Source organism: Phyllosticta capitalensis (genome assembly GCF_038381095.1).
Source record: "Phyllosticta capitalensis strain CBS 128856 chromosome Unknown BKA78scaffold_2, whole genome shotgun sequence".
Lineage (NCBI taxonomy): Eukaryota > Fungi > Ascomycota > Dothideomycetes > Botryosphaeriales > Phyllostictaceae > Phyllosticta > Phyllosticta capitalensis.
Window position 1 is genome coordinate 879,550 of NW_027117440.1, and position 26,771 is coordinate 906,320.

Genomic DNA, 26,771 nt, shown 5'->3' on the forward strand with positions numbered 1-26,771 from the left:
CAAGATGAATCAAACTCACAAAAACAAGTGAAAATGAGCTCACCGTTTAGTCATGCGCTGCTGCCGTCTAATATCTTGCCAGCCTTTTCAACTCAGGGCGCTCCAGGACACATTTATTCCAATGGCATCTTCCACTTCCATGCTCAGAGCCCAGGTCAACCTTGAAGAATTTCTTTGGATTTGATTTGCTGGCTGGGGCAGTGCTGTTGCCAACTTGATTTGGTGCAGGTACTCAACTTGCGAGAGTGCTCTGCATGTGCTTGACCCACTGCGGATCAATTGGTCAATCTTGCAACGAGGAGAAAGATTCTGGCTTGGTCGAAAGAGCTTCATGATGGACTACCAGGCAAGATGTGGTTCCCTGGCATGACAGCGTGCTTTCTTCGCGTCAGGGTATCAACGACAGCTTTGCGCAACTCCTGACGACACTAGTGGACTTGTTAACCAAAGCGCCAGACCTGGATGTTGAAGCGGATATTTCCGCAACTTATTGACTACTTGCAGTGACGCAAAGCCTATGCAAGTTCCACCAAAGACGCCGCCGAAACGTCTGGCCATTGGGGTCACGGATTCTCAGGAGAAGCACATGTCCGGTTTACGCAACGCCGCCGCGTGTCCAAGACCTTGAAGCAGTCACTTTCTGTTCTGAGACCAAAAGTTTCGAGGTTTGCTGGGATGATGGGTCTTGGAGAGCCACTGACGCAGCTTGACTAGCGGATTGCGTGCTCGCCAACGCCTGCGCACAGGAGGCTCGGATCTTATCTAGCGAAGCCTGAGAGCGGAGCGGGACAGGCTTGGGTTTGCCGGGTGAGAGTTTGGGTTGGCTTCAGGCTTGGCCGAAACCCCGCAGCGATCGACGCGTAGATATCGTGCTCCGGAGGTGCCATCACGCAAGAGGCCGCCTGGTATGAGGAATACTATCGCCCACGCACCAAAAAACACAAAGCCCCAATTTTGTCTCCTGCAACGCTGCTCATTGTCGTTCGACAGAAGCTCTCCGGCTGTTTCATTCCGATTTACCCTCGTCAATTCCCATTGCTGCTCCACCACGCCGAGCATATATATTTACGATTTACCCCTCCACCAGCTCTAGCTTCTCCCCTCCACAGACCCCTACCAATCCCTTCAGCAACAATGGCCCCCGCATCAGTCGCAGAAACTGCCCCTCAGGCCCCGCACACGCTGCCTTCCAAGGCCAGCTCTGTCCCCGTCGACAGGAACGTCTTTCCCGACGGTATCAAGACTTCCGGACAACACGCCCCCCTTTACGACCAGCTACGACCATACGAAGACTTTCCCAAGGAAATCACCGGCCCTACTGTCTGGAATGCCGACGACTACAAGAACAACCCGGAGCGCTGGACGCATCCCTTTAGCGAGGAGGAGGTCGCTGAGTTGAGTGCTGCGGCAGACAAGTTCATTGCCGATGGCATTCCCTTGACTGGAATCAGCAAAGTAAGCGACCAATGCCTCTTCACGGGAGAAAGCAACTAACAGACTATCAGGACAACTTCATCATTCCCAAGCTCTCGCAGAACATGATTGCGCTGCGTAAGGAGCTCCTCGATGGCAAGGGATTCATCCTCTTCAAGGGCTTCCCCGTCCAGCAATGGGGTATCCACAAGTCGGCCGTGGCCTACATGGGCCTGGGCTGCTACCTCGGATACTTTGTCTCGCAAAACGGCCTCGGCCACGTTCTTGGTCACGTCAAGGATGTTGGTGACGACCCGACCCAGATTGACTCGGTCCGCATTTACCGGACAACTGCTCGGTACGCCATGCCCTTCCCCTGAAGAGATGAACATCACTTCAGCCTGGACGAGAAGAGCTAACAGTGACTTCCAACAGCCAATTCTTCCACGCCGACGACTCGGACATTGTCGGTCTCCTCTGCATCGCGCGCGCTCTCGAAGGCGGCGAATCCGACCTCGTCTCCTCGCACAACGTCTGGAACGTTCTCCAAAAGGAGCGGCCAGACGTCGCCCGTACCCTCACCGAGCCTATCTGGTACTTCGACCGCAAGGGTGAAACCTCACAGGGCGAGGAAGACTGGATCCGCACCAGCGTCTTCTATCTCGAAACCGGCCCCAACCCGCGCGTCTACTCCAAGTGGGACCCCTACTACGTGCGGTCGCTCACGCGCTTCTCGGACAAGGGCATCATCCCGCCGCTGTCGGACGCGCAGGTCGAGGCGCTCACCGTCCTCGAGGAGACGTGCCAGCGCCTGGCTCTCCACATGATCCTCGAGGTCGGCGACATCCAGTTCTTGAGCAACGAGCACGTCCTCCATGCCCGCACCGCCTACAAGGACTACCCACCTCCCGCCCCCCGCCGCCACCTGATGCGTCTCTGGCTCAGCACGCCCCAGAGCGAGGGCGGCTGGCGCCTGCCCTTCCATGATGCGGATGAGAAGAAGCGCGGCGGCATTCAGGTCGACGACACGCCCCCGAGGGCGCCGGATGATGCTGAGTAGGGGATGACTTCGGGGCTTTTCTTTGTCTTTTTCTCTCTTCTTCTAATTCTCTTTGCTACGCGGAGGCGAGACCTTCCTTCTACCCTCGCCTTTCTTGTTTTTGGGTGGGGTTTTCCGTTCTTGTGATATCCAGGAAGCCGCATAGACTTGCGCGGCTTTGGGCTTGGATGGTAGGGAGGCAATACACCTAGATCGAAACGCCGGTCGAGTTGTGCCCCGTTGGCGCAGCGGTTGGAACCAAATATGCAAGAATTTATTCGAAAAGAGCAGGTCAATGGCCTCAAGTTTTGTTTGCGGCAGCTAGGTTTCTAGCACCCCTCTCCCTCTCCCACTTTTCGCAACTCTTGACCCCTCCCTCTGTCTTGTTAGGCTCTGAAGCTTCGTCTCCCATACTGCTGTTGTCTTGCGCCGTTTGGAGTCGTTCGTTTGAATACTGGATTGGGCCCTACCCATCTGCTGACGCCGTCAAATAAGCCCAGCGCGTCGTCCAGCGCATTATCGCCCGGCGTCATCGTCAATGGAGGCAGAGGGACGTGGAGGCAGGTGAATGGCCAAATTTGGCATCTTGCGAGCCATTTCAAACGTCATAAGCGCCAGCGAAAGGTGAACTTTGCCCAAGTAGGTAGGGGGAATTGGAGGCAGAGCCTTAAAGGGGTATGTACAAGGAGAAGGTGCGCGGGGGGGCGTTGTGGCAGAAACCCGGCCGCCTTCTTCGTTGGCGGTCGGTGCTCCTTGCCTACCCACTTTCTAACCTCACGGTCTTCTCTCTCGACACGGAGTGTGCCTCCCTTCAGCTCGAACTTGCGTGCGCTGGCGCAGCACTCAAAGAGCAGGCTCAGCGCGGCGGAGATGCAGCATTGTGGTCTGGGGATGCAGAAGGTATGATAATGTCTCGGCCCCCACTGACTGCATCGCTGACTTTGCCCCCGCGTTGGAGCCCCGAATTGATCCTTTTTAGCAGTCGTTCGCTGTACCTTGACTGACCCCACCACCCGCCATCAACAATCCTCGCAAGACCCGATCGAGTACGCGCGACCTGGTCTTTTTGTTGCGCAAGATGACGGATGATGATTATGATCCATTCGGACCACCAAAGGTAATTCAGCTCTTATTCACCCGCAAAACTCCCTCGATGGTTTGACAATTCTGTAGGGTCATCCATACTGGGACGGAAAGTGCAGAGCATGCCACTTCCAACCCACCGAGAAAAAATTCCCGAGAAGGACAATCGACCTCTCCAGTCTGAAAGAGGTGGTCGACGACAGAGGATGCGATAACTGCACCTTCATCTCCGATTGCCTGGACCTTGACTCGCTGATTGAAGATAATCTCATTGAAGAACACTACTTCCCGAACATAAGTTTCATAACCCCAGGAAGACGCGGCAACTTCGGAGTCGCAAAGTACCCGGGAGCGTCTTCCAACAACAGCATGTTGATTACTGTGGAGGCCATCAATGGAGGATTGCTAGGCTTTGAAGTATTCCACTCATTTCCTGAAGGGACCAGTAGCTGCCACGGCATACCTGATTGGATAGGATCAGCACCAGATGTGCCGCAAGAGACTTCTTCAGAAGAGAGCTTCTCCTGGGCTAGAGAGTGGCTTGAATACTGCTGCGGCAACCATGCCCGTTGCAGCCCATCAACGGCCTCCACGGTGCTGCCAACGCGAGTGGTCGACGTGCAGGACACGGTGGAGAATGGACCGGTGAAGCTGGTCGAGACCTGTGGTCGAGAAGGGCGCTATTTGTGCCTAAGCCACTGCTGGGGCGACGCTGAAAAGCATCCTCGTCCTCTGGAAACAACAAACGGGAATCTGCGGCTCTACAAGGAGCAAATACCTTGGAACAGTCTACCTCTGACATTTCAAGACGCTATCAATTTTACTCGCAAACTCGGTGAACGGTACATATGGATCGATTCTCTATGCATTCTCCAAGACTGCAAAGAAGATTGGAGACGAGAGTCGAAGAAGATGGCCGACATCTATTCAAACTCGTATCTGACTCTTGCTGCCACGGCATCCGTGAACAGCTCCGGTGGTCTATATTCAAGACAGGATGAGATCTATGACACTCGTATTGTCAAGGCTCAGGGTGGACACGTGAAGTGTCGAAGAAGGAGACCGCACTGGCCAGTTTTCGGAATATCTGATGGCACCACCCCAATCCCTCCTTTGCTGCAGCGCTCCTGGGTGTACCAAGAGCGTGTATTATCACCGCGAGTCCTGCATTTCGGACGTGATGAGCTGCTCTGGGAGTGTAGGCAGGAATCAGGCTGCGAGTGCAGCGTTTGGGTCTCACCAAAAGAGAAATGTCCGCGATTCGATCAAGTCGTCGAGCCTGTTGATGCATTGAAGTACTTTGACTCGAAGCTTGATCTCGAAGAAAAGGAAAGAGAGGAATTGAAACGCAAGTTCCTGGACATCTCGCTCATCACGGAATGGCAAAGAGCTGTCCAAGAATTTGCGGCGCTGAAACTGACCCATGCATCTGATCGCCTTCCAGCCATCGCCGGACTGGCTCAGAAGATGCTGCGTCTGCGACGCAGTAGAGCCTTCTTCTCTACGGAAAGCTATTCGGCCGGCCTCTGGAAGGATTCGCTCCTCGAAGACCTGACATGGCACGTGCGAGATGCCACGTCCACCAAACGAGACAACCCACTCGTTCCAAGCTGGTCATGGGCCTGCGTGGACAACGCAGCCGTCAGGTTCAAATATAAAATCGACATGACAGCGTTTAACTGGTCGGATCGAGAGCTGTGGAGGCGCGAAGACGCCGGCAGGGTCGCTGAAGTCGTACGCATGTCAAGCGGCGACGACGACGGCTTCTTGGGAGCTCGAAATGGCGCCTTGACGCTGAAAGGCCGTATTTTCCACGGCGAGCTCGTCTTTCAGCGTCCTTTCCCAAAAACAGATCCAGGCAACATCGAGGCCAAGTTTTCGGCCAGGTCTGAGCCAATCGGTGACAGTTCCTGGATCGTAAACGTCGGTCTGCACCTTGACTACAAGTTCTGGGAAGAGCCGTCGGAACTTTGTGACGTGTCTCCTGTTATAACCATCCATCTTTTTTGGATACATACCGTCATCACCACCAACCGTGTTGTCAAAAATCAATTTTTGGTCCTCCGCCACAAAAGGGACCCCCATGTCTACGAAAGAGTGGGCCTTTTGGAGGATAGACGTGTGAGACACGAGTTTGACCATGCGCGCGCCGTGGCAAAGGAGCCGGAAATTATAACCATAATCTGAGATGATGTAACGGAGGCATTGCATTTTGCATTCATACTCTCAATCGCACCGCCGTTCTCCCACCCATCTGCCCATTTCCCTTAGGTCTCCTTGGTCTCCTTGCTCCTGAAAAGCGCCTTGAATCTCTCCGTCATCTTCTTGGGCGCCTCCGTCTTGAGCTTGGTGTCGCAGACGACAATCTTCTCCACCCCCTCACGGAACTGCGCGTCGGCCTGCGCTCCCTGACTCGCCCAGATGTCCCAGACCACCTGCTTGATCTTGTCGTAGCGCTTGGCCTTGCGCTTGTACTCCTTGGCCTTCTTGAGCTTGCGCTCCAGACGCTCGACTCGCTGCTCGAGCCCCTGGTTGGCGAGGAGCAGCTCGAGCTTTTCGTCCTGTGAGATGTTAGCGGTTGGTGGACCCCTGGCGTGAGATTTGGGACTCCGCACGAGTTGGGCAGGGGCAGCAGGGCCGGCCGGGGCACGAGGGCTGGTGGTGGAGGAGGAGGACGAGGAGCTATCAGAGGCCTGGAATGGTCTTGTTAGCAGAGATGAACGTTCCCTGTAACTGTTAGGGAGAACTCACGAGCAACGGCTCGTCGCTCTGGCCAGAGGCCGCGATGCTGTTGCGGGGGTGAGACATTTTTGATTGCGATCAAAAACGTCTGGGGGCTCGGTCGACGATGCTGTGTAGAAGAAGGCTTGGGTCGCATCGTGAAGTCTGTTTTGGTTACTATGCGCGCGGATACTGTTGGTTGACGACTCGGCGAGAACCCACTACCATCACTTCGCGATGAAACTTCCGGAACGCACGATTCATCCTCGTAGGTACACGTACGCACATGATGATGAATGCTACGCAACAGACAGAGCTCTAAACTAATCAGGTCCTTGTTCGTTCGATAGATACCGCAATCCAAGGGGAAAGAGACTTTTCGTCACCTACCCCTGACGCAATCGCAATTCGAGGATTGCGAAAATCTTCGCGAAGCCTCAAGGTTTCAGCACCATTCTTTTCCCTCCCATTCACTTCGTAGTACCCAAGAGACACTGAACCAACGAACTCGCTCTTTGCTGGAGAGCGTTGCGAGGTGACTGTCGCCTCCACTCCATACACCACAATCCTAACCCTTCAAAACCGCATCAACCTTCTCAACCGCCTCCAAAAGCTTCACATTCTGCGCCTCGATCCGCTTGACCCACTCACGACGCCTTTCCCAGCCGAAGAACACACCGAGCTGCAGGTCGTTCTGCTCGATCTTGTGCTCCAGCTTGGCCTTCAGGTCGCGCAAAGAGGCGGATGTTTGATGAGCAGAGTTGTTGTGGAGGAGCAGGAGCTTTTCGCCGATGTCGAGGAAGAATTCCATGCGGGCGTTGAATTGCTCCATGGTGACTGGGGGTGGGAAGTCGGGGGTCTGGTCCGGGTGGTTAGTGGTGGAGTTTGTGGTCGTGGGGTTGGTGGCGGCGTACGGTCTGCGTGATGGAATCGGCGGTGCTGGGAGAGGAAGACGAGGAATTTGTAGAACATGCGGACTGGTCATGGTCAGAAACGTTTCCTGTTGGATGGGCAGATGACTTACGATGGTGGACTCGGCAGAGCCATTGGCAACTCCCTGAGGCGTCGTCATTACGACTTGGCAGTATTTGAGAGGCGGTGGGATGGGGTGGCTGTCACTTGGCTCAGAGGTGAGTGATGTTGAAAAGTAATTGTGCGGAGGAATTCTGAGGCTCAGGTGTGGACTGCGGATTTACTTCATTCGCGTTTGGCTGTGAACCTTCTGGAACTTCTCAGAATCCCTGGTGACCTTGTACCTACACTGGACTATCACCTCGACCGTTGCTCGCGATGAATCCAACAAGATCATCTACCCGACGACCAAAGCATCAACCCATGGCGTTCCGCTAACCCAGAAGACTGTGACAAAGTTCCTGCCTGGCGCCCATTCGACACTTACCGTTTTCTCTTCTGCGTCATCACCATCCCAGCTTACAACCTGCCCATCGCCCAGCCAATTGACTGTGACGCGCACCTCGCCGGGTCCGGCTCCAACAACCGTCAGATTGCCCTGACCCCTAGCTTCAACCACCACGCCAGCGACTTCAACCCAGCCATCCGTGTTCAGCGTCACGCCGGTCGCGTTATTGCTACCTCTAGTCGTCACGCTGCCATTCATACCATACGCCGTACCCTGGAAAGATCCGACAAAGGTGCCAATGAGACCGTCCTCGGCCTCGTAGCGCGCCGCTTCCCCCTGACTTACCCCTGACGAGGACGCCGACTCGGGCACCCACAGCTGCACCTCGGATAGTGCGACGGCGTAGTGCAGCTGGTTCCACAGCGTGATGGTGAGGCTGTCGGTCGTCGCATTGCCCGCGTCAAATGCGATTGTGTTGAGCGCGTTGGGTACGCAGTCAGGCCAGGGGTCGGCATCACTTCCGCGCTCCGCGAGCACAGCGCCCGAGCGCGCATCCTCAACGATGACGCGGGCGGGGCAAGCGATGAGCCCTCCGCCGGGCAAACTACCAGGCTTCTTATCGACGTCAGCGTAGACGGCGAGAGAGATGGACTCAAGGGCACGCGCGCGTGGCAGCGTGATGGTCAGCGTGTTGAACGGCGTGGTCGACTGGTTGTTGGTCCAGCGGTTGTCGGGGATTTCGTCGTACCAGACGAGCCCGTCGTTGAGCTTCCAGGAGGGCGTGGAGACGAGGTCGCCGTCCGGGTTGAGCTCGTAGTCGGCGGTGATGGAGGGCAGTTGCCAGGGCGTCTTGGGGTTGGATAGGATGTTGGCGTAGCGCGGGGTGGACGAGAGCGTGTTGATGGCAACGGTTGAATTGGGGAGTGTGAGATTAAGGGGACCGAGTGCGGGTTGCGTGTGTAGGAGGGCGCCGTTGTGGAAGATGGAGAGACCGGCGCTGTGGTTGGCTTGCGTGTAGTGAGCGCCGTCGCGGTCCCAAAGAAGCGTTAGCAGCGAGCCTGGAATTGTCAGTGGTTGTTTAAGACTTTTTGCCAAAGGAAAGTGGAGGTTACAGACCATGGTAAGGGAGGTTCTCCACAGCAAAGTGTGTCCAATTGTCTGGAACAAGCGGACGAAGCTCCAGTCGATCGTCGAGAGTCGGAATGATCCCAAGCAAGTTGGCGAAAACGTTGTCAAAGAACGTAGAGTGCAGGTAGTGCTCAGAATGACTAAGTCGGTCAATTACCTCTGACCCCTGAATTGAACGAGTCCAGCGATGAGAGAACTCACTTTGCATGATCGCCGCTCCACATGTCGACTGTTGGACTGCAATATATCAGCATGTCTCCCTCACCAATCCAGGAATGGCACATACTAGTGACTCTCCGCCGTGTACGGCACGCCATCCCGATAATTTGTCCTGACGTATTTCTCAAACTCACTCCCCCAAAACTCCTTCGTGACGAGCTCACTCATATTCGCGCGGGCAATCCTAGCCAGCGTGCCTAGATAAACGCCGGTGGAGAACGGCCAGCTCTGCCCATTCCACACGCAACAATATGTCGAGTTCTTCAGCGCCGTGTAATACGGATTGCGCTGCTCGAGTGTCGTTGGGCCAAACTCAGTCAGGAAACCCTCACCATCAGCAGACAAGCCGGCCTCAAGCCCCCTGACTTCTGCGGCAGAGGGAGACGACGCGTTGGACACAGAAGCAAAGACGTCGAATCGGAACGGGAAGTACCCAATGAGCTGGCGGCCGACGGCCGGCGTGTTGGTGCCGTATATCACGTCGATCCAGAACTGCAGCTCGTCGTCCCAGAGGAGGTCGCGCATGCGTTGCTCGAGAGTTGCGGCGCGTGTGCTCCACTGCTGCGCCAGGGAGGCGTTTCCGGCGATGCGGGCGACTTCGGCAATGGCACGCGCGTTGGCAATCATGTATGCATTGTGCGAGGGTCGGTACGTCTCAGGTCCGAGGAAGATGGTTGAGTAATCATTGGCGGCGTCGTTCCATTGCTGGACCGGCCCGCCGTTGGGTCCGCCTACTAGGTAGCCTGGCAATGAGTACTCTTGTGCATCGCTCAGGGGAGTGCGGTGGTATAGGCCCGTCGTGTTGTCCAGTTGGATGTCCCAGAGATTGAAGCTTGCTATCATGCCCGAGAGCTGCGCTGTGAGGAAGGCGGCATCGCCTGTCGCCTGTGCGTGCTCGAGTATTGCTCGCTGTACATAGTGCGTGTACGAGATGCCGGAGAGCGCTTCTGTCCCGCCACGAGTGTAGGCAAGTATCAGGTCTTTGGCATAATTGGTGTCTCGTAGCCAGCGCGACTCCAGAATATGGTGACCTGCGCTGTCTGGAATGGTTTGAAATTTGGACGCTGCATCGAACGATCAGCAAAATCATGCACATTGCAGGGAAAAGAGAGCATGACTATACCCCACGAGACTGGATGAATAAACTCGGTAAAGATGAACCCATGGCTTTCATGGACATATTTCAAGTGTCTTTTGATGACGCTTGCGCGGTAATAATAGACATCTTGAAGTTGCTGGTCGGGGACATCGATGAAAGGGATGTTGTCCAGGTACCACTGCACGTCGTCGAAACCTGCAAGGTAGCTCGAATGGTCCAGAATCGAAGTGGTCTCGAGATGTGCATCAGGCAGCGGGTAGGGCCGCACAGGGTCCTCTGCAGATCCAAGTACAGCAAGGAACAGACAAAAAAGCATGGATTGCTTCATGATAGCTTCGCAATGGCTTTACCGTAGTGAGAAGATGGTTGGCTCGAAGCCATGGCGGCACTTTTGTAGGTCGCAAGTATTTGCCTGGACATGTCATGAGAGCCGGGCGGACAAATTGGGGCACCAATGAGGATTTCTTGACCTTCCATTCCTGTCAGGTACGCGAGGTACCCCTCACTGGCTGCATACGCGAGCGCGATGTGCTATTAGCCGGCTGTATACTGACGTCGGTTCGCGTGTTGCTTGCAAGGGTACAGCAAGACGATCATGTCAATCACAAGCGTCCATAATGAAAATGTGCCGAAAAGAATCGCTTTCATTAATCTATTTTCATAGCTTTTTAGAGCTTGGAAAACTCCATCCGTCCTATATCTTGTTCGTAATGTTTATTTGTGGTTGTTGAGATTTACTGCTTACCAGCAACCTTCTGGTTGACCAGGACGTAGCGGTACCTGGCCTTGCCGGCCTCCATGTCGACAACGGCCTGGTTGGCGTCGTCGAGAGGACGCTCCTGGATCCAGGGCTTGATGTTCCTCTCAGCGGAGAGGTTGAGCATCTCCTGAATCTCGTGGGGAGGACCAATGAGGGAGCCACCGATCTTGCAGCCCTTGGCAATCAGAGCAAAGGCGTTGAACTGGGGAAGAGCGTCCTCGGGAGCGCCGACCTGGATGAAGACACCCTTGCGGCGGAGGAGCGACAGGTAGCCCATCAGGGGCAGCTTGGGCGAGGAGACAGTGGAGACGATCAGATCAAGAGTGTTGGCGTGGGTCTTCTCCCAGTCCTTGTCCTCGTCGGTAGCAATGAAGTCGTCGGCACCCATCTTCTGGGCGTCGGCCTTCTTGCCACCAGTACGGGAGATAACGACGACCTTGTCGGCGCCCAAGGCCTTTGCGTACAGAACACCAAAGTGGCCCAATCCACCCAGACCAACGATACCAACCCTCTTGCCAGGACCGCAGCCCTCACGCTTCAGGGGGGAGTAGACGGTGATACCACCGCAGAGCATAGGAGCGGCGTCGGCCGAGGAGATGGATTCGGGAATGTTGAGGACGAAGTGGCCGGGCGTGCGGTTGTAGTTGGCGTATCCACCGTAGGACTTGCTACCGTCGGGGTACTTGGCGCAGTAGGTTCCAACCATGTTGGGGCAGTGGTTCTCCTCGCCATCGGCGCAAGCTGCTTATGTCAGCAAAATTCGCCAAGGCATGGTGTTGAGCTAGCTTACCCTCACAGTCAGGCTTCAAGCAGGAAGATGCTTGAGCACCAACACCGACGCGCGCGCCCTCCTTGATGTGCTTGACGTTCTTTCCAACGCGGACGGCCTTGCCAACAATCTCGTGGCCAACGACGCACGGGTAGGGCGTCTCGCCCCAACCAGAGCGGAGAGAGTGGATGTCACTGCAAGAATGTTACTCGAAGGCCACGTACTCGTCAATCGTGATCATTACCTGCCGCAGATACCGCAGTGGGAGATCTGAATGTCGACGTCGTCGTCGGAGAAGGGCTTGGGCTCGTACTCCTGCCAGACCATGTTGCCCTCGGCGGCCTTGGGGTCAAGACCGCACCAGCCCTCAAACTTGTAGTCGGTAGACATGTTGATGGGATTGATTTGATCCGGGTGTTGTGGGAGAAAGACGGGCGATACAGAGGTTTGCGGAGAGTCGGGTGGAAAAGAGTTTGAGGAAGAAAGCTCTCTATCTCACCGCATGTCGTCCGGCAGCGCTGGGAGGTATATATCCTCAGGCTTAACTCCGTCTGGCTCAAACCCGCATGGACAAGACAACTTTGACCAGGAAGCTTCCCTGCGATTCTCCGCCATTATCTCCTAATGGCGACGCTAGGGCGTGGGAGGGCCCTAGCATGCCGTTGTAGCTCGAGCAGCAGCTGTCAAACACGGCAGAGAAGAACGCCCTGTTGCGTCATCGTTGTTTATCGTTTCTTCAGCGTTGATTGCGCTGCCATCCAGTGCCGATATCCAGACCAGATAATCGATGACGGTCGAGGCTGTAACGGCCCGCCAGCGGTAGCGGCCATCAGTGCGTCGGGGAGCTAGCGCTCGAAAGGTTCAGAATGCCGCTCGAAGCTTTGTGGGTGGATACCGGGGGAGCTCTTTGGTCAGAGCAAGCTGGCAAGGTTGTTTCCTGTGTAGTAATCGGGCGGATCGCTCGGGTAATTCGGCCGCCCGCAGAAAGTCCGGCTCTTCGCCTCTCTCTTCCTGGGACGACGACCCCTTGCCGCGGCACGGCACTGCGCGAACCCAATAATCTGATCCATGGCATGTAGTCCAAGTCGGCTGGCGTCAGGTGGCTTGGAAATACTCTACAATAGCAAAGTCTGGTGGTTGTTGGATCGTTGGCATTTGGCTGAGGCGTAACGTCAGTGGCAACAACAGCCATGCCCAGGCGGGTTTAAGCTGGAGATTCCATTAATTCCGATCGAGCAATCTGGTCCATTCCCAATCCAGGCCCTTTTCGTGATGTCACTTGCAACTGCCGTTGTTGACACCGTTGCGATTGCTGCTGTCCGTTGGATGGAGGTTCAAAGATTCGAAGTTATCGCCAGTTTGACGTTGCCCTGACATTACAAAGCTCAGGGGTTTGACGAAAGGAGTCGGTGATTAGGACGTCGTCTTTTCCGGTGCGAGCGCACAGCTTTAAAGGTCGACGAGAAGAATGAGTCGTTGAGATTGAAAGGCGACGTGTAGACGGGCGGGTACGATATTGCCGTCGCTCTATTTATGCTTACTGTGACATTGGCCCCCATTCGCAACCAACACACCTTGATGGCTTGCCCTCTTTCGAGCACCATAATGTCCGTCTGACGTGCCATCTCCACTGGCATTGTCAGATCTGCCACCACAGCCTTATGACATCTCTGACTGCACCTTTCGACAACCTCCGGACCGTTTTATCCGCCGTCTTTATACCGACCGCTCGTGTTCGCCATGGTTGAGTACTCAATGCCATGCGAGATGGGAACCAAATGCCGAACAGATGCGGATACGAAATCAAATATCCCGGAATTTGGCGAGCTCGCTCTCCCACCCCGGATTCGCGTCGTGACTTCGGTGCTCGCATGAGATCAAAAGCTGAGACAGCAACAATTCTGCCTGGATCAAGTAGCTCGTGTAAAGATTGCGGATGACTGCAAGATCGCGACAGTCCACGGAAGTCATAAGGAAAAAAGACTCCTGACAAAGGCTTAGGTGATATTAAAAGCCGCGTCATGCGTACCCAAAGTCAAGGGGAAACAGAAACCTCAAGCGCAGTCGCCGGGCCGGGAACGTCCGAAACTTAAAGACCGGGTTGAGACCAGGAGCATCCAGACGGAGAAGTAATTTGTAAACATCCAGCCAACTGTATCCTTTCGGAATTTCCAGTGCTTACACAAACAAGCAGAAGCGGCAGTCAGAGCCGGTCCGGCAGATCATGTTGCTGTGAGGAATTCAACCTTGTTTCCACAAGACCACGAGAAATGCCAGGGGAGGGCCTTGCGAAATTCCGCTCCATGGATTAGAAAACCTAGGGTATCGCACTATGTATGTGAACAAGGAAACCCCGTTTAGATGAGATCCGGACGCCTGGAAATGCGATAGAAATGTCTTGAAGATAGACGGGTTGAGACTGGGAAAAAGAAACGGTTAAAACGGAAGGCGGCGGTTGAGAATGCCACTCAAGTGCTTGAACATTTTACAGAAATGCTCCCTCGTCCATTTCCGCAGCCCATGCCCATCTACCGGTACTTTGTCAAACGCCATGTGCCTTGTTCAGAACGCCAGCGCTAAAACAACAACTCTCGAACAAACGGAAAGGCTGGTCAAAGAGAGCCAATGCGTCCAGCAAAAGTTACCGGGCGTTGTCTCCTGGGTCCAGGTCCGGGTCGCAGATTAATGACACTCTCAAGCTCTTTGAGCATGTTCACGCTGGATTCGCGCTGCTCTCTGGCTGAGGCCTGTCGAATTCGGTCTTCTTGCATCTTGGCCATGCGTTCTTCGCGACTCATGGTCGTCCTTTGCCGGGGCATTGCAATTGCCTCAAAGATCTCTTCATCAGACTCACTGTTGGATATTCCCGAACTGCTCGAGTGCTTGTGGCCCGGCAAGGTCGGTTCGCCGTTGAGGGCGCGCAATGCGTCGCTTGGGGTCCCATCTTCGTCAACAGCCGTGAGGCCCCCGAGACTCGGCACTGGAGAGCGAAGACCACCGTTGGAAGATGCCTGAGAGATTCGTCGCTCAGCTCGGTCAATGTTGAGTGCTAGGGCTGCTTTGCCTGCCTCCCATGCTTGCACCAGAGATTTAAGGTCGGCACCGATAGAATCGTACTGTGCCATGAGGTGCCCGCCCAGCTCATTTACTTCTGATGATTCTTCCAGAGACTTGTTTGATTCCTCACGTAGAATTTGCATCTTGGCCTGCAATCCGCGGATTCCCGAAGATAGAGCGCTAAGCTTTCGCACTTGAGTTCGCAGACGCTCCTTGTCAGGTGACAGAGCCGAGGCCCGCTTGGGCTGGGGTGAAGGCATGGTGAATTCTGTCGTTTGTCAGCGTGGGCGGCATTTTGGTCCGCCTGGGTCAACTTACGTTCTTCTTCACTCAAAATCTTGTTGAATTTCTCACACCATGTGCCAGACATTTCAGCCATGTTTTTCATGGACTCGATTGCAGTTCGCCATCGATAGAAGTCGGATTTGTCACCCTCTGCCTCGAGAGCAAGTAGCGAACAAAGCATAATCCTCCGGAGGAAGATAAGACGGTACTGCAGAATGCGGAGAGACTTCAACGTCTCGCTATCTTCAAACTCATCTTCTGAGTATCCAAGAAAAGCTTCCTGCATGTCCTGTGAGGTAATGTCATAAACGTCGAGATATCTTTCGAGGTCATCCGGCTCGACGAGCGAGCGAAGCGTGGCGCATTCTTCCAAAAGCGCCGGGATAACGGCCGCAAAGGCATTCTTCAGACTCCGCCGTAGCCTGGCGCAACGTCTGTTTTGGCCCTTTTCGTCTAATCTGGTAATCGGTGGCAGTGGTGTGCTCCTAAATTCTGGTCAGCCTGCGCCTTGGCGCTCGGAAACGGGGCCGCCGTACAACCTGTATCCCCTAGAGACCAGCTCAACCTCCTGAATGAGCATCAAAGCCGAGGAACTGGCAGTATCAAATGTCTGGAGGTTGGCGACGAGCACCGAGGCAGTGTTGATGGCGCGATGTCTGAGATGCTGCAGCCATTTTCGCGTTGCATGCGCGTATGCAAATGTCAGTCCAACAGCAGTCGCGAAAACGGCGACCAGCAACCTCCCTTTGCTGAAGCCGCCCTCCTCCTGATCGCGTGCCCATTGAATCAAACACACTGTCACGAAAGCTCCGACCCCAGTAGCTGTTGCGCCAGTCACGTTGACCGACTCGATCTTGTAGTCTGCAGTCTGTTGTTGCCCATCAATCCCGGGGGCGGCTGGAATCTTGAAGGTGCCTTGGCCAGAACTCTCGGTGAGCAATTGGGAAGCGACGATGATGTAACGAAAGTGTTCGAGGAATCGCGCGTTGTCCGCCCGGCCTAGTCTGGAGTTGACTACGCGCTATGCGAGGGTTAATACACGCGTACTGCGGGGATTGAAAAGACGACGGAGACGTACGGAGCAGGCGTTTTGTAAACGGTTGATTGAGCCGCTTTGGGGAAGCTTGAGAGGTTGCGGCAGTTTTCCGCGAAGCTTGGAGTGCAGAGTGGACGGACCTCGGGGCGCGAAGGAGGGTGCCTCAGGAGCCTCATCACCGGATATATCCTTCTTCTCCCCCGTGTCGCTGTCCTCGACAGACGCGATCCAGCCAGGTTCACTCTCGCCGGTTCCTTCTCCTGCGATGAGTGAGCTTTGGGATGGTTTGTCGGGATTTGTAAGGGGCAGGGGACGGACCTTCGAGGTATGCCGCTAGAGGCGAGTCGTGGTAGATAATATTGTCCATGGACCTGTCATGCTGCGCGCAGCGCGGGGCGAACGTGTGATCTGGTGCGGGATATGGGACGGGATGGTATTCGGTGGGATTTGGCGGAGGAGGAGAGAGTCGCAAGGCGGGCAGCTGACGTGAAGTCGGGCGCGGCTACAGACAGCACGTTGGGACCATGGGTGCGAGGCGCGCGCAGTAGCAAGGTAGCGGTAGGGTAGAATGGACGTGGACCCGGGGTGAGGAGGCCAGGGGATGCCGATGACATGGAGGTAAATGACCAACCGAAGCGATCCTTGTAGGCTGACCGACGTTCCCCGGCTCCCGCTCGCTCGCTCGACGTCGTCCCATCACCAACTCCTGTCGTCTTCCTTGACGCCCTCCCGCAAGTACCGGTTGCTTCATCAGCTGATTTTTGTCCTGTCTGTCGGGTTGTCACGACTTCGTCGCTCGGAATCGGCTGTGCATGTCTGCCGGACTCGTTTGTTCCCGACGCCCAGCGTCTGTTCCTTCTTGTTGCCTGTGTGCTAACCGCCTCCTCCGGCACATATGTTCGGACACTACCCTTCCGCCGCAAACAACGCGCGGATCCTTGCGGTGCGAGAGCTTCCGTCAGGGGGCCCGCTCACGCCAGAAACATGGAGGTGAAGGGGTGGTGACTGCTGCCCGACTGGACCTACCATATCGTGGTTCCCAAGCTCTCTCGCCGGCTGCTTCGGCATCGACGTCATCCATCAACATGTTTTCCATTTGTTCCTCTACGCACGGAAGAGCCAGTCAGAAGTCTGCGCAAAGCCGCAATTATGTCCTCTCGACAACCCTCCGCAGAGCCATGCCTTGGCATGCTTCGCCGAGCATCTCAGCTTGCCGCTTTGCCCTGCCAAGAGGCTGCCGAGCAAGACAGCGTCGCGCCAGATCAGAACCACAGAAGATTAGGCCATGACCGTCTTGGAAATCTCGTGCGTCGTCTCTCGACTCTTCAGCCCTAATCGCCATGATCATCCTCCAGTCGCCATCCCTGCGTGCTTCACGCGCGGCTTTGACGGACACAGCAGGCCCCGCCACCTTCCTGAGCATTGCCCCTCCTGGGGTTCTCCAGAGCTCGCATCCTTGCTGCAACATGTACCATTGGGATCCAAAATGAAAAACCCTGGGGCAACCGCGTGTCAATCGTTGTTTGTCGTCTCTTCGTTGCGCTTCCATCAGTCTTGTCAAGCTGTCCTGGCATTCCTTTGAAAGCAGATGGTCTTCGGCCTTCGGTCTCGGACGGCCTATTCATTCTCATCCCTACCAACTCCTCGGACATTCGGTTTCGTCTCATCCGCAGAGATTCTGTCGTTGCTGGCGGGTTGGCGGTGTTGCCTGTCTGTTGCCACCAGCATCTCAATAATACACGACGTCTGACACATCTTGATTTTTTCTTATCCCATCTCTTTCTTGGGCAATGTTTCCATGTGCCATTCTCCATCACTCCTGTTGCCCATTGGGTAAACACCATTCAAGCCACAGAATTATGAATGAGCAGCAAGTCAGTACACACCGAGCCATGGTTACCCAAATCGAGACGATGCTCCGCGTAGCACCTCAAAATTGGACATCATATCTACCCTCGGCCAGATTCCTCATGCAAAACATCGATGCCGGCCTCTCTGCAGACTTCAATGATTGGATTCGGACTGTGACAGCCCTCCAAGAGCTCGGTTTTGCAGATGTTGATCGTGGCGGGGACCCGATAGTCACTCGTTGGTGCAATAGCCAGTGGCTATCCATGCTCGCCCAGCGTCCAAACAGCTCAGCAGTACTGAGAGGCACGCACTCCATCCAAAATGTCACGATTTGTTCGCTAACAGCACATCAGGGCTGGGAAGCTATTGGCTATACCGAGCGCAGCCATCACTCGGAAGGATCCATGCCGAGGAAAGCAGTTCATCGTCTGGTAGCAGCCTTGGTGCTGCAGGAACAGGAGATGGTCGTCTTCACGGCGCAAATTACGTGGAAGCACGCGGGCTGTTGACGCCGGCGACAGACTACTTTGCACGGGCTGTGCAAGCGGCCCATGCGGAAGGCTCCTTGACAGGAGGGTTGCTAGAAAAGGCTTGTTCAAACTGCCAGGCACTGGGCTCTTTGCACTGACCGTGTCTTTTCAGGCCGCGGAAGCGTATATGAGTCTGGGAAACGTGACGTATAGCCGTCATAACCGACGGTACTTTACCCAGGCCATTTTCTATTTGAGGACGGCGGCAGGCCTGCCGGGCTACAGATTGCCAGAACATCTTCAACAGTAAGTCAACCTCGGGATGTAGCAAGTCAGGTGCCAACACACATCAGGTATCTTGATGAATATGGGCCATTAGTGGAGTAGACACCAAATTTGGAGTGAATTCCTGCTTCCATCTCTTGTTATTGGCACGGCGTTGGTGGGACTGGCGAAATCGTGGGACTCGTGATGGATTGCATCGGCCGGTGGCATCTGTATGGAAAATCTCAGCAATTCGCGTTCACTACCACTTGCAGAAAAATCCATGCATTCCAATCACACATCTTGCCGCGTTGAAAGGGTGAGGTTGCAGTACTGCGGTCGGTTCGGCTTGGGGAGTCCCTTAGGTCCGCGCGCCAATGGTGCCGCGGGCGGCAAGGTGGTGAGGCGCGTAAGCCGGGATACCGACGCTCGCCGCCGACTGAAACCAACGTGCCACGACATGTTGTGCCCTCGACAACCCACGCCGCGCTTCCATCTCCGTCTACGCCCACGGCACCACTCCACGCTGAAGTAATCATCGCTCTCGGACAACGGCATCATACCGATTTTGATCCCGGCTCCTGACCAATCACACTTCCTTCGGCTCGCGCTTCATTGCTACCTCTGTTCGCGCCGACGTCCAGCGCCCATTACCACCTGTCTCCATTGCATTAGCCAGCTTCGTCCGTAAGCCGGGAGCCTTTACTATCTCACGAAACCATTAGCCGCTTCAGGATCGACCTTTCCAATCGTCCAAAGTCATGCAGAACGAGCGTGAGCTTACAACCGCTCCCATTGTGCAGGAAAGCGTGCAGCACAACGCCCGGGTACGTCAGAGACAGCACAACAATTTCCCCTTTGAATTTCCTTGTGACGGATACATCTCTGCCCTTTCGTTTCAACCAGCTGCCAATTCATGAATTGATCACTAATCGTTCGCTTCCCAAATCAGGTTCTCTCCAACATACGCAATCTGACTGCGTCACTCTTTGGCGTCGCTGCAGGCACAATTGGCCTTGAGTCGTATCCCGGATTCTTGTTCTATTTTTTCGGCTCCCTGCTCGTCTCGTTCCTGATTCTTGTCCTCAAAACCAAGGCTCAACCGAATGAATACTTTTACAAACCGTTGGGCGACCTTTGGATGGGTGAGCTGTTTGGATCGGCCAGCAGCTTTGTGCTTACCTGGACTTTGTTCTACGGACTTTTGCGCGCATAGCACGCGGCAGAGGATACGTCAGCATAAGATACAAAGACCGTCCCGCTGGGACGCTCCCGCTGGACTTGATGGGGGTGTGGTTGCAGGAGCCGAGCCAAGCGCGCTGAGACATCGGAAAACGATAGGAGAACCGACGAGGCTAAGGGTTGCATCGACAGTCGACAATGTTTGGCTGGAACAAAACATGAAAACTTCCCAAGAAGCGCTAGTCGGACCACTGGAACGGGATGCTTTCGCCCACGACCAACGCACAGCAGCGATATGTCATGAATTCGGAGCAGAAGCTCGAGAGCTCGAGTTCGGCAGGGGCAAGGATCAGCTTTCTAGAGATACACCAGGGATTATGAGGAGTGTGGCTTGTGGGGATGGATATTAAAAGGCGACAGATGGATTGTTCACACGTCCGTCTATGCCTCACGGAAAGCTTTGGACGCCTCGTCACTGTGCTCAAACATCGTGGCGTCTACGGAGATGGTGGGGCATGAGCTGGGTTGAGAAAGTAGCTTGGAGTAGACGCAGAAGAGATAAAAGTGCGTAAACTGCCCAGACCATTTACCTGCGTGCAGCAGTGTGGCACCGGCATTGGCAGACGTCATAACAGCATGATTGCGCCAGGGATCGTGAGTCGCAGAGCGCACCCAGGTTCTGGTCAGACTGGGCTTTGGTGGGCGCCATCAAGTGAGAATATCTGAGACTGGGCAAAACCAATCTCAGGTGCGAGATACAACAACCAATTCTCATGCTGAGGCCCTGCATAGATCAGCGTCCCAAAGCGGGAATGCCTGCGAGGAGCGTTGGATGCGATCGTATCGGCGCTCGGCGAAATTAGCGGCCGGTACACACCCCAGCACCTCAGGCACAACATCATCGCTCTGGTGGCATTCAAATCCAAACAACAACACACCACCAGCCATGTCCCAAGAGCTGCCCTGTCCGCTGCCACAGGTGGAAGATGCTCTCCAGCCCTATATTCACCCCCGCCACGAGACTCTTCGCATTCGCAAGATTCTCGCAGAGCGATTCCAGGCGCAGTTCCAAGCAGCTGACCAGCCGTTGAATCCGCTCAGTGTCGCTTTCCCCCCGCCGCAGTCCGACCTTCAACTTTCAGCAGAATACACAGGTCTCCGTAGAACGTATTTTGAAGCTGTTCAGGCTAATCAAGCAGCTCAAAAGCGTTGCGATGATCTCCAAGGTGAACTGCAAGAGCTTCGGACATTGCAAATCTTAGCCGGAACCCAACGCAGCAATGCCGGGAACAGTCCATCAGAAAGCCAACTTGGGGCACAGTCCTATGCTATTCTGGCCGAGCAGCGTCGCAGACAAAAGGAGTTACAAATAATCCTGTTCGCCCTTGATCGAATGGACGACACGGAGCCAAATCCTCTTCGCCGCGACCTGCATGTGTGGCTTGACGAAAAGCTGGGTGAAGCGCCTGCACCCCCACCTGAAATCAGCGGAGACTCTGATGGCATCGCGGAGTCGGGTGCTGGAGTTCAGGAAAAAGTTCTCCTGCTCAAAAAGGAAGTGTTGGCGGCCAAAAAGAGCCTCGACGCTGAGGCTGCACTCCAAGCTGAGGCACGACGAAGATTGGCAGACACAACGAGCTCGGAGGTTGAAGGTCAAGTCTTTGCCCTACGTGCTGCGCGAGATGAGTTGATTACTTGGATCGAAGGCGAATTGGCAAAACTGGCCCAACTGGAAGAGCAAAGCCAATTGAGCGTTGATCACCGAACCCCAACAAAGCATGCACGGCACGAAAGTCTCGATGGGAGAGGAAAGAGAGGAAGCGAATCTTTTCCAACCCAGGATCAGGTCCAAATGATGTATGAGCGATACATTGCAGCCCGAACTGCTCTGGTCGGCGCCATTGAGGCTGCCACATCATCGTCGGAAGAAATCGCCCTGCCGCCCCAAACACCCGCAGAATCAAGGCTCGCAGTCTCCGTCCCCTCTGATGAAGCAAAGGAGAACAGATTGCCACCTGCAGACGTCCTTCCTTACGTTCACACGCTGCTGCGCGCTGCTCGCGACGAACGAGCTCTCCTTCAACAAACGTCATATGTTCGCAGTCTGCTCTCACAGAAGCGAGAGGAAGCACACCGAATCATGCAAAAGCTTGCGAATGAGAGCCAGTTGGTTCCCCCTGACGCAGAGACAGCGCTCGCCTGGGCCGATGCCTCGAGAGAAGCTGCAAAGAGAACAGAAGATGAGGTCATGCAGAGCATAGAATCAGGTGCCGCGAATATTGAGGGCGCCAAGAAAATTGTGGAAGAGCTGGACAAGCGGAAGCTGGCTTTCGAAAGACTCGGCTCTATGCTGCTGTCCCTGAAGAACCTCGTCGATGATGGAATATGAGGAAGTCTGTCTATCGACCATGACTTAACGGTCTACGTCGTCGTGCCAAGGCCCAAAAGTAAATTGACATGCCTCATGTCTGAGAAGCCATCCTTTCCGGGTGCCAGACTGCACTTGTGAGCTTGTCATCCGTCCTGTTTTGGCCAGATGCGACTATTTTCAAACTGCGCTTGCGCATTAGGTTCCTTGCTCCACAAACCTTTCGAGCTATCATCATCTTGCTGGCTGCCAACTGCAAGATAACCGTACTTGACTTCGGCATTCACCTTAATATTGGAATTCGACAAAACCAGTACCGCTACAACGTTGAAGCCACATTATAATTCGGTCCAGTTGGCCAATGGCGTCTGCATTCCCTCGCCAAGCATCATAAGATTAACCGGAAAGACTCGCTTGCGAAACAAAAGACAGAATTGTCATCAACAGCCTCTTCTTGATTGGACGGACAGTGGATGCCCCGCGCCCGCTCCGCTCGAACTCCGCGCCTCGCCCGCAAGACTTGCTTCGAGGCTAGCGGCTGCTTTGCCGCGCTCAGCAGTCGTCAATTCAGTCGCCAAGCCACTTCGCACTGTGGTTCCAAATTTTATAACCATCAGTAAAAAGACTCAACCTTGCTCGCCTTCATTCTCCCACACTCGTTGTGTCGATCCTGTGCGAAGAGATTGACAAGAATCCACACTTTGCGCATGGCCGAGAGTAAGGGACTTGCGCGCGCTCGTCTCCGCTACTGGCTCGCCGCCGTAGAGAACTTCCTCGGTCTAACCAGCAACCTCTCTTCTTCACCTCCTATCGATGATGTACGTACACATTTGTCATCGACATCCAAGATGCGTAGTGCCGCGTCCACCTCGCACGCCGCCCGGCGCCAAACCTCCCGCCCCACGCTAAGCCCCGCCCTCAGCCTACCACCAGCCTCGTTGAGCATGCGTCATTGGTGGCTTGGTCCTCGAGGGTTGTGTGTATTTCTGGCGAGCTTGGCAAATGGCGATCATCGCCATAACTACGCAAAGGCTGGGTGTGGCCAAACAAAATTCCAAAGTCCTGGTCAAGGGCTCCCTGTCGGATGTCCCAGACTTGTGGGCGCGGCACACGATTTAAGGTTATTTCGCGTGGGGCGCGAGGGGAACAGAACTGAAGAGAGCATGGTATCAGGATTGCACCCGGATCTATACCAAAACAGGCCCTGGCTGGAAGTCCGGCAGTGACGTTGTCGCGGAGCTGTTTGCGTGACTTGTACCAAAGAGACGGACATCATTCAGGCATTCACCAAGATTTGGGCGTGTTTCAAATTCGAGAGAAACATTCAGGTATCCGGAATCCGACAAAGAAAGAGCAAGGCGCAAGCAGTCTGGGGAGTGTTCAGCTGACATTGCAATCGACCGTGGTGTGAAGTTGCAGCGCATTCGCAGCTCCTCATGCAGCCACAAACGGGACAGGCAGACAGGCCCAATGTGAAGTTGCATCCTTGACTTCAGAAGAAAATCATGCCTTTGTCTGGTCGGCGGCAGGGCCACGATACTGCGCTTCCGAGAACCCTCCACTTCGCTTTGCTGAACGAGAGTGTAGCAAGAGTCATAACGCAGTCTAGATGATGGTTTTGGTTTTGAGCACGCGGCGTACGACTCATAGGCACGCCAAGTCTGGGATTCGATCTCTCTCTCCTGGTCATTGGGCAATTTCTCGTACCCGCCATAAGATCACCAGTTTTTCGCATCGCAAACACTTGCATGTCAGAATGCAAATGCCATTGTTGGCGTCAACATCGTGGCCAGACTTCGAACAAAACCAATTGGACAATGTCCTGGACTCGACGCATGGGTCTTTGCATTAAAAACGGGTGCGGGACGGGCCAAGATGGCCGGAGACTGGGGACAGGGTCTGAAGGTTCACCAAAAATGCTTAGTCGGGTCGTGTCAGAAGTTTGACATGGCTGCTCAAGTGCTTGTGTCGATGAAGATGTGAATGGTAGGGATTATCCACAGTGCTTTCCTTCTTGGACGGCTCTGAGTGGTCAACCGTCCAGTGCTGCTTTTGTTCACCAAATGCACTCTCGCCTTCCCCTGTCGCTTATGTCACTTTTGGATCTATTTATGTTTCAAATTCTGACACAGGTTTCTAGCCAAAAGGTGCTATCGCGGAGATTGGGCGTCATTCACTACACAGAAGAATCACCTCGTCGACTGTCTCGACGTCCTTGGCAGACCTCGCTACGTCGTTCCTCTCATAAAACCACACAACGGCCACATTGTTTCCTTCTACAGTCATCGCCACCAATAATCCCAGCTTCATCTCCCCTGCGATGTCTAGTCATCTCGCTCCTCGGCCTGTTGAATTTTTCTCTCGCCCGGAGCGTATCACATGAGCCCCGCCACAAGTGCATTTGGCTTCCGCGCCCTTGAAAGCGTCAAACGGGAATTCGCCTCTTGGCGCGCACCGTTACTCTGCTTGGCATCGCGATTGCTTGGCTAGATGGTTGCGATGCTACACTTGGCATCTCCTTCTTCCCAACTTCCCCTCCAAGTCTTTACCAGCAAAGGCCGGTCAGCTGTATAGTTCGTCGCGACGACTCGACCATCTTCGGTAACCCAATCACGGCATACGCCCTCCCGAACCGTGGCTCCGCGCAGAACGGGCGCTTCTCGCGGAGACAACCTTCGCTGTCGATGTTTTGGGCAAGAATCCCCGCAAGCGTGAGGGCGAGAGGCCGGCGATGCCTTTTACAATTGAAATAATTGGATGTCTGCCGCCATGGTTTGGCTTGGAGTCAAGGTATCGGGCCACAACTTCCCTTTTTTCAGTTAAAGAATGACTGGAAGGATAGCGCCTCTGCTGTCTTACTTCTTGCAGAAGCCAAGAGACTTGTTTGATATCAACGGATACCAACGGTTCGAAGGAAATCATCGTGGCGCACTCAGTCGGGTACCATCTCTGCCGTCTTTGGACCATTCTGGCCACCGCCTTCCAACTTTAGCAAACTCTTGGTCTTGCCTCCTCCTTCTCCTCCTCGGGTCCTCGTTTACACATGATGTTGAAACATGATGTCGAAAGAGAAAGCTCATCGGCAGTTGGGGACATCGGCACATTCGCCTGTCACTACCTATTCGGGGGCTTTTCTTCATCCTGCTCAGGTCCGTTCCGGAAAAAAGTACCAATGTCCCGCGTTTGTTTCAACCTTGCATTCGTATCTCGCACTTCGGATACCGAGTATCTCTTCCCCTCAAACGACATTTGCGTTGTTGCAACCTCAAGAGCTTGGATGTTATCCGACTATACTTTTGGTTGTTTGGTTGGGCATTTCTTCAGTGTTGCTGAACATGTTGATGTTGCACTCGACATGTCGCGCATGCGCATGCGGAGACCGGCTAAAGCCTTTATTTACACTTGCTCTGGTTGCGCAGATGAGGGTAGAAGAGCGACGTGACGTTGACCCTCTGTCTGAGCTGAGGTTCACCGCCATCACGAATTTGATAGAAAGAAGGGAGCAATGTTGGGGCAATATCAAGAATCTTGCTTTCAGATGATGCCACCTAAACAATGCAACGCCCTCTCTCTTTCCTTCCCCAACAGAGCCATAGGCAGTAAAAACATACGGTTCCTCGCGAAAATACTTTGCCAAAACCAAACCACTACTACACGCGCTTCTGCATAGCGCAGACACCCAATACCTCACTTTAATCACCGTCACTATTTCCAGAAGCCATGGGCGCCGTGTTGACCCGCCCAGCTTTCCTCGGTGGCCGCTGTCAAGTCGACGACGTACGTTGACTGATTCATTGCCTCCCTCCTGGCCTCGTTCGCACATGACGGACAGCCATGTCTAATACACAACGTCCAGACACCAAAATACGCCACGCCGCACTACAATATCTACAACGAAAAGCACATCCACGGCGCCGCCATCCCGGTGCGCCCCTTCCGCGTCGCCCTCGACATTCCGTTCCCGCCGCGTGTGCCTGTGCCAATGCCACTGCACCCTCTGCGCCCATACGCAGCATGGGCACCGGGAGCGATACCGGTTCCGGCCCCGGTTTCAGTATCGATACCAGAGCCAACAGAGCCTGCCGCGCTCACTCGAATGCGCTTTTTGATGCATCCAATCGGCGATCCGGGCTCGAGGATTGGTGGGTTGCTTTTCGGGGAATCCGGCGAGCAGACGACCCTGATGGCGTTGGTGGACTTTGGGGTGGATCTTCTGCGATTTGGATAGTGCTGAAGGAGGGGTTTTGGGGATGTGAGGAGAGGATTTATCAGAGTTTGGGAGTTGGAGGTAGAGGAGTTTTGGAGTTTTGGAATAGGATTGATCTGACCGCTATCACTTCGGTGCAATGGTGAGGGAGGTATTTGATGAGGCGGTAGATAAGCGATGCTACTTGCACCAGCATCTGGATTCTCGGTACTCAAGGAGTCTGCCCGTGACGATGGTGTGTATAGGGCTGTTGCCAGCTGGGACAACACTCGAGACCGAAAGCCGTGCTGCCACTGACGCGTCAAGTGACCATGAAAGCCAAACGAGCCAAAAAAGGCTCACTGCAATTAGAGGCGTGCCTCAAAGCGGCATCGAGCTGGTCATTCCTGGCGATGCGACTCGTGGCGAGGAATGCGGCTGCAGTTTTGTCACACTGCTCTGCTTGTCCTTTTGGGCTGTT

The 26,771-nt window shown here is 54.6% G+C and overlaps 11 protein-coding genes across 11 annotated transcripts; 7 read left to right on the forward strand and 4 right to left on the reverse strand.

Moving 5' to 3' along the window:
• The first annotated feature begins 734 nt into the window (after nucleotides 1-734).
• BKA78DRAFT_72731 (uncharacterized protein) lies at nucleotides 735-2,770 on the forward strand. The gene is made up of 3 exons (XM_066893657.1): nucleotides 735-1,455; nucleotides 1,506-1,771; nucleotides 1,849-2,770. The coding sequence occupies exons 1-3, from the start codon at nucleotides 1,135-1,137 to the stop codon at nucleotides 2,471-2,473; spliced, it is 1,212 nt and encodes a 403-aa protein (XP_066747532.1). The 5' UTR covers nucleotides 735-1,134; the 3' UTR covers nucleotides 2,474-2,770.
• A 1,446-nt stretch (nucleotides 2,771-4,216) lies between these two features.
• BKA78DRAFT_233469 (heterokaryon incompatibility protein-domain-containing protein) lies at nucleotides 4,217-5,167 on the forward strand (the record flags this gene model as incomplete). The annotated part of the gene is made up of 1 exon (XM_066883818.1): nucleotides 4,217-5,167. A coding segment is annotated over one exon (951 nt), but the record flags the coding sequence as incomplete, so codon positions are not given.
• A 1,657-nt stretch (nucleotides 5,168-6,824) lies between these two features.
• BKA78DRAFT_376944 (Six-hairpin glycosidase-like protein) lies at nucleotides 6,825-10,468 on the reverse strand (the record flags this gene model as incomplete). The annotated part of the gene is made up of 9 exons (XM_066892853.1): nucleotides 10,413-10,468; nucleotides 10,087-10,338; nucleotides 9,031-10,027; nucleotides 8,946-8,981; nucleotides 8,733-8,884; nucleotides 7,656-8,674; nucleotides 7,281-7,313; nucleotides 7,171-7,233; nucleotides 6,825-7,115 (listed from the first exon to the last, which is right to left on the reverse strand). The coding sequence occupies exons 1-9, from the start codon at nucleotides 10,441-10,443 to the stop codon at nucleotides 6,825-6,827; spliced, it is 2,874 nt and encodes a 957-aa protein (XP_066747534.1). The 5' UTR covers nucleotides 10,444-10,468.
• Nucleotides 10,469-10,796: 328 nt separating this feature from the next.
• On the reverse strand, nucleotides 10,797-11,981 carry BKA78DRAFT_245867 (chaperonin 10-like protein; the record flags this gene model as incomplete). The annotated part of the gene is made up of 3 exons (XM_066884159.1): nucleotides 10,797-11,563; nucleotides 11,613-11,785; nucleotides 11,836-11,981. 3 exons carry the CDS (start codon nucleotides 11,979-11,981, stop codon nucleotides 10,797-10,799), a joined length of 1,086 nt encoding a protein of 361 aa, XP_066747535.1.
• Nucleotides 11,982-14,203: 2,222 nt separating this feature from the next.
• BKA78DRAFT_349679 (Mysoin-binding motif of peroxisomes-domain-containing protein) lies at nucleotides 14,204-16,336 on the reverse strand (the record flags this gene model as incomplete). Its single annotated transcript, XM_066890842.1, has 5 exons — nucleotides 14,204-14,916; nucleotides 14,967-15,418; nucleotides 15,470-15,954; nucleotides 16,012-16,229; nucleotides 16,288-16,336. 5 exons carry the CDS (start codon nucleotides 16,334-16,336, stop codon nucleotides 14,204-14,206), a joined length of 1,917 nt encoding a protein of 638 aa, XP_066747536.1.
• Nucleotides 16,337-16,585: 249 nt separating this feature from the next.
• On the forward strand, nucleotides 16,586-17,508 carry BKA78DRAFT_72858 (uncharacterized protein). The gene has a single exon (XM_066893659.1). The coding sequence runs from the start codon at nucleotides 16,782-16,784 to the stop codon at nucleotides 17,256-17,258; it is 477 nt and encodes a 158-aa protein (XP_066747537.1). The 5' UTR covers nucleotides 16,586-16,781; the 3' UTR covers nucleotides 17,259-17,508.
• Nucleotides 17,509-17,639: 131 nt separating this feature from the next.
• On the forward strand, nucleotides 17,640-18,681 carry BKA78DRAFT_72819 (uncharacterized protein). Its single transcript, XM_066893658.1, has 3 exons — nucleotides 17,640-18,123; nucleotides 18,174-18,409; nucleotides 18,463-18,681. The coding sequence occupies exons 1-3, from the start codon at nucleotides 17,760-17,762 to the stop codon at nucleotides 18,598-18,600; spliced, it is 738 nt and encodes a 245-aa protein (XP_066747538.1). The 5' UTR covers nucleotides 17,640-17,759; the 3' UTR covers nucleotides 18,601-18,681.
• Nucleotides 18,682-19,315: 634 nt separating this feature from the next.
• Nucleotides 19,316-19,770, forward strand: BKA78DRAFT_329800 (Rab5-interacting protein-domain-containing protein; the record flags this gene model as incomplete). The annotated part of the gene is made up of 2 exons (XM_066889702.1): nucleotides 19,316-19,381; nucleotides 19,507-19,770. The coding sequence occupies 2 exons, from the start codon at nucleotides 19,316-19,318 to the stop codon at nucleotides 19,768-19,770; spliced, it is 330 nt and encodes a 109-aa protein (XP_066747539.1).
• Nucleotides 19,771-20,682: 912 nt separating this feature from the next.
• On the forward strand, nucleotides 20,683-22,125 carry BKA78DRAFT_292340 (uncharacterized protein; the record flags this gene model as incomplete). The annotated part of the gene is made up of 1 exon (XM_066886043.1): nucleotides 20,683-22,125. The coding sequence occupies one exon, from the start codon at nucleotides 20,683-20,685 to the stop codon at nucleotides 22,123-22,125; it is 1,443 nt and encodes a 480-aa protein (XP_066747540.1).
• A 474-nt stretch (nucleotides 22,126-22,599) lies between these two features.
• Nucleotides 22,600-23,522, forward strand: BKA78DRAFT_72966 (uncharacterized protein). The gene has a single exon (XM_066893661.1). The coding sequence runs from the start codon at nucleotides 22,812-22,814 to the stop codon at nucleotides 23,328-23,330; it is 519 nt and encodes a 172-aa protein (XP_066747541.1). The 5' UTR covers nucleotides 22,600-22,811; the 3' UTR covers nucleotides 23,331-23,522.
• A 1,706-nt stretch (nucleotides 23,523-25,228) lies between these two features.
• On the reverse strand, nucleotides 25,229-26,275 carry BKA78DRAFT_72922 (uncharacterized protein). The gene has a single exon (XM_066893660.1). It carries the CDS (start codon nucleotides 25,925-25,927, stop codon nucleotides 25,385-25,387), a length of 543 nt encoding a protein of 180 aa, XP_066747542.1. The 5' UTR covers nucleotides 25,928-26,275; the 3' UTR covers nucleotides 25,229-25,384.
• Between the last annotated feature and the right edge of the window lie 496 nt (nucleotides 26,276-26,771).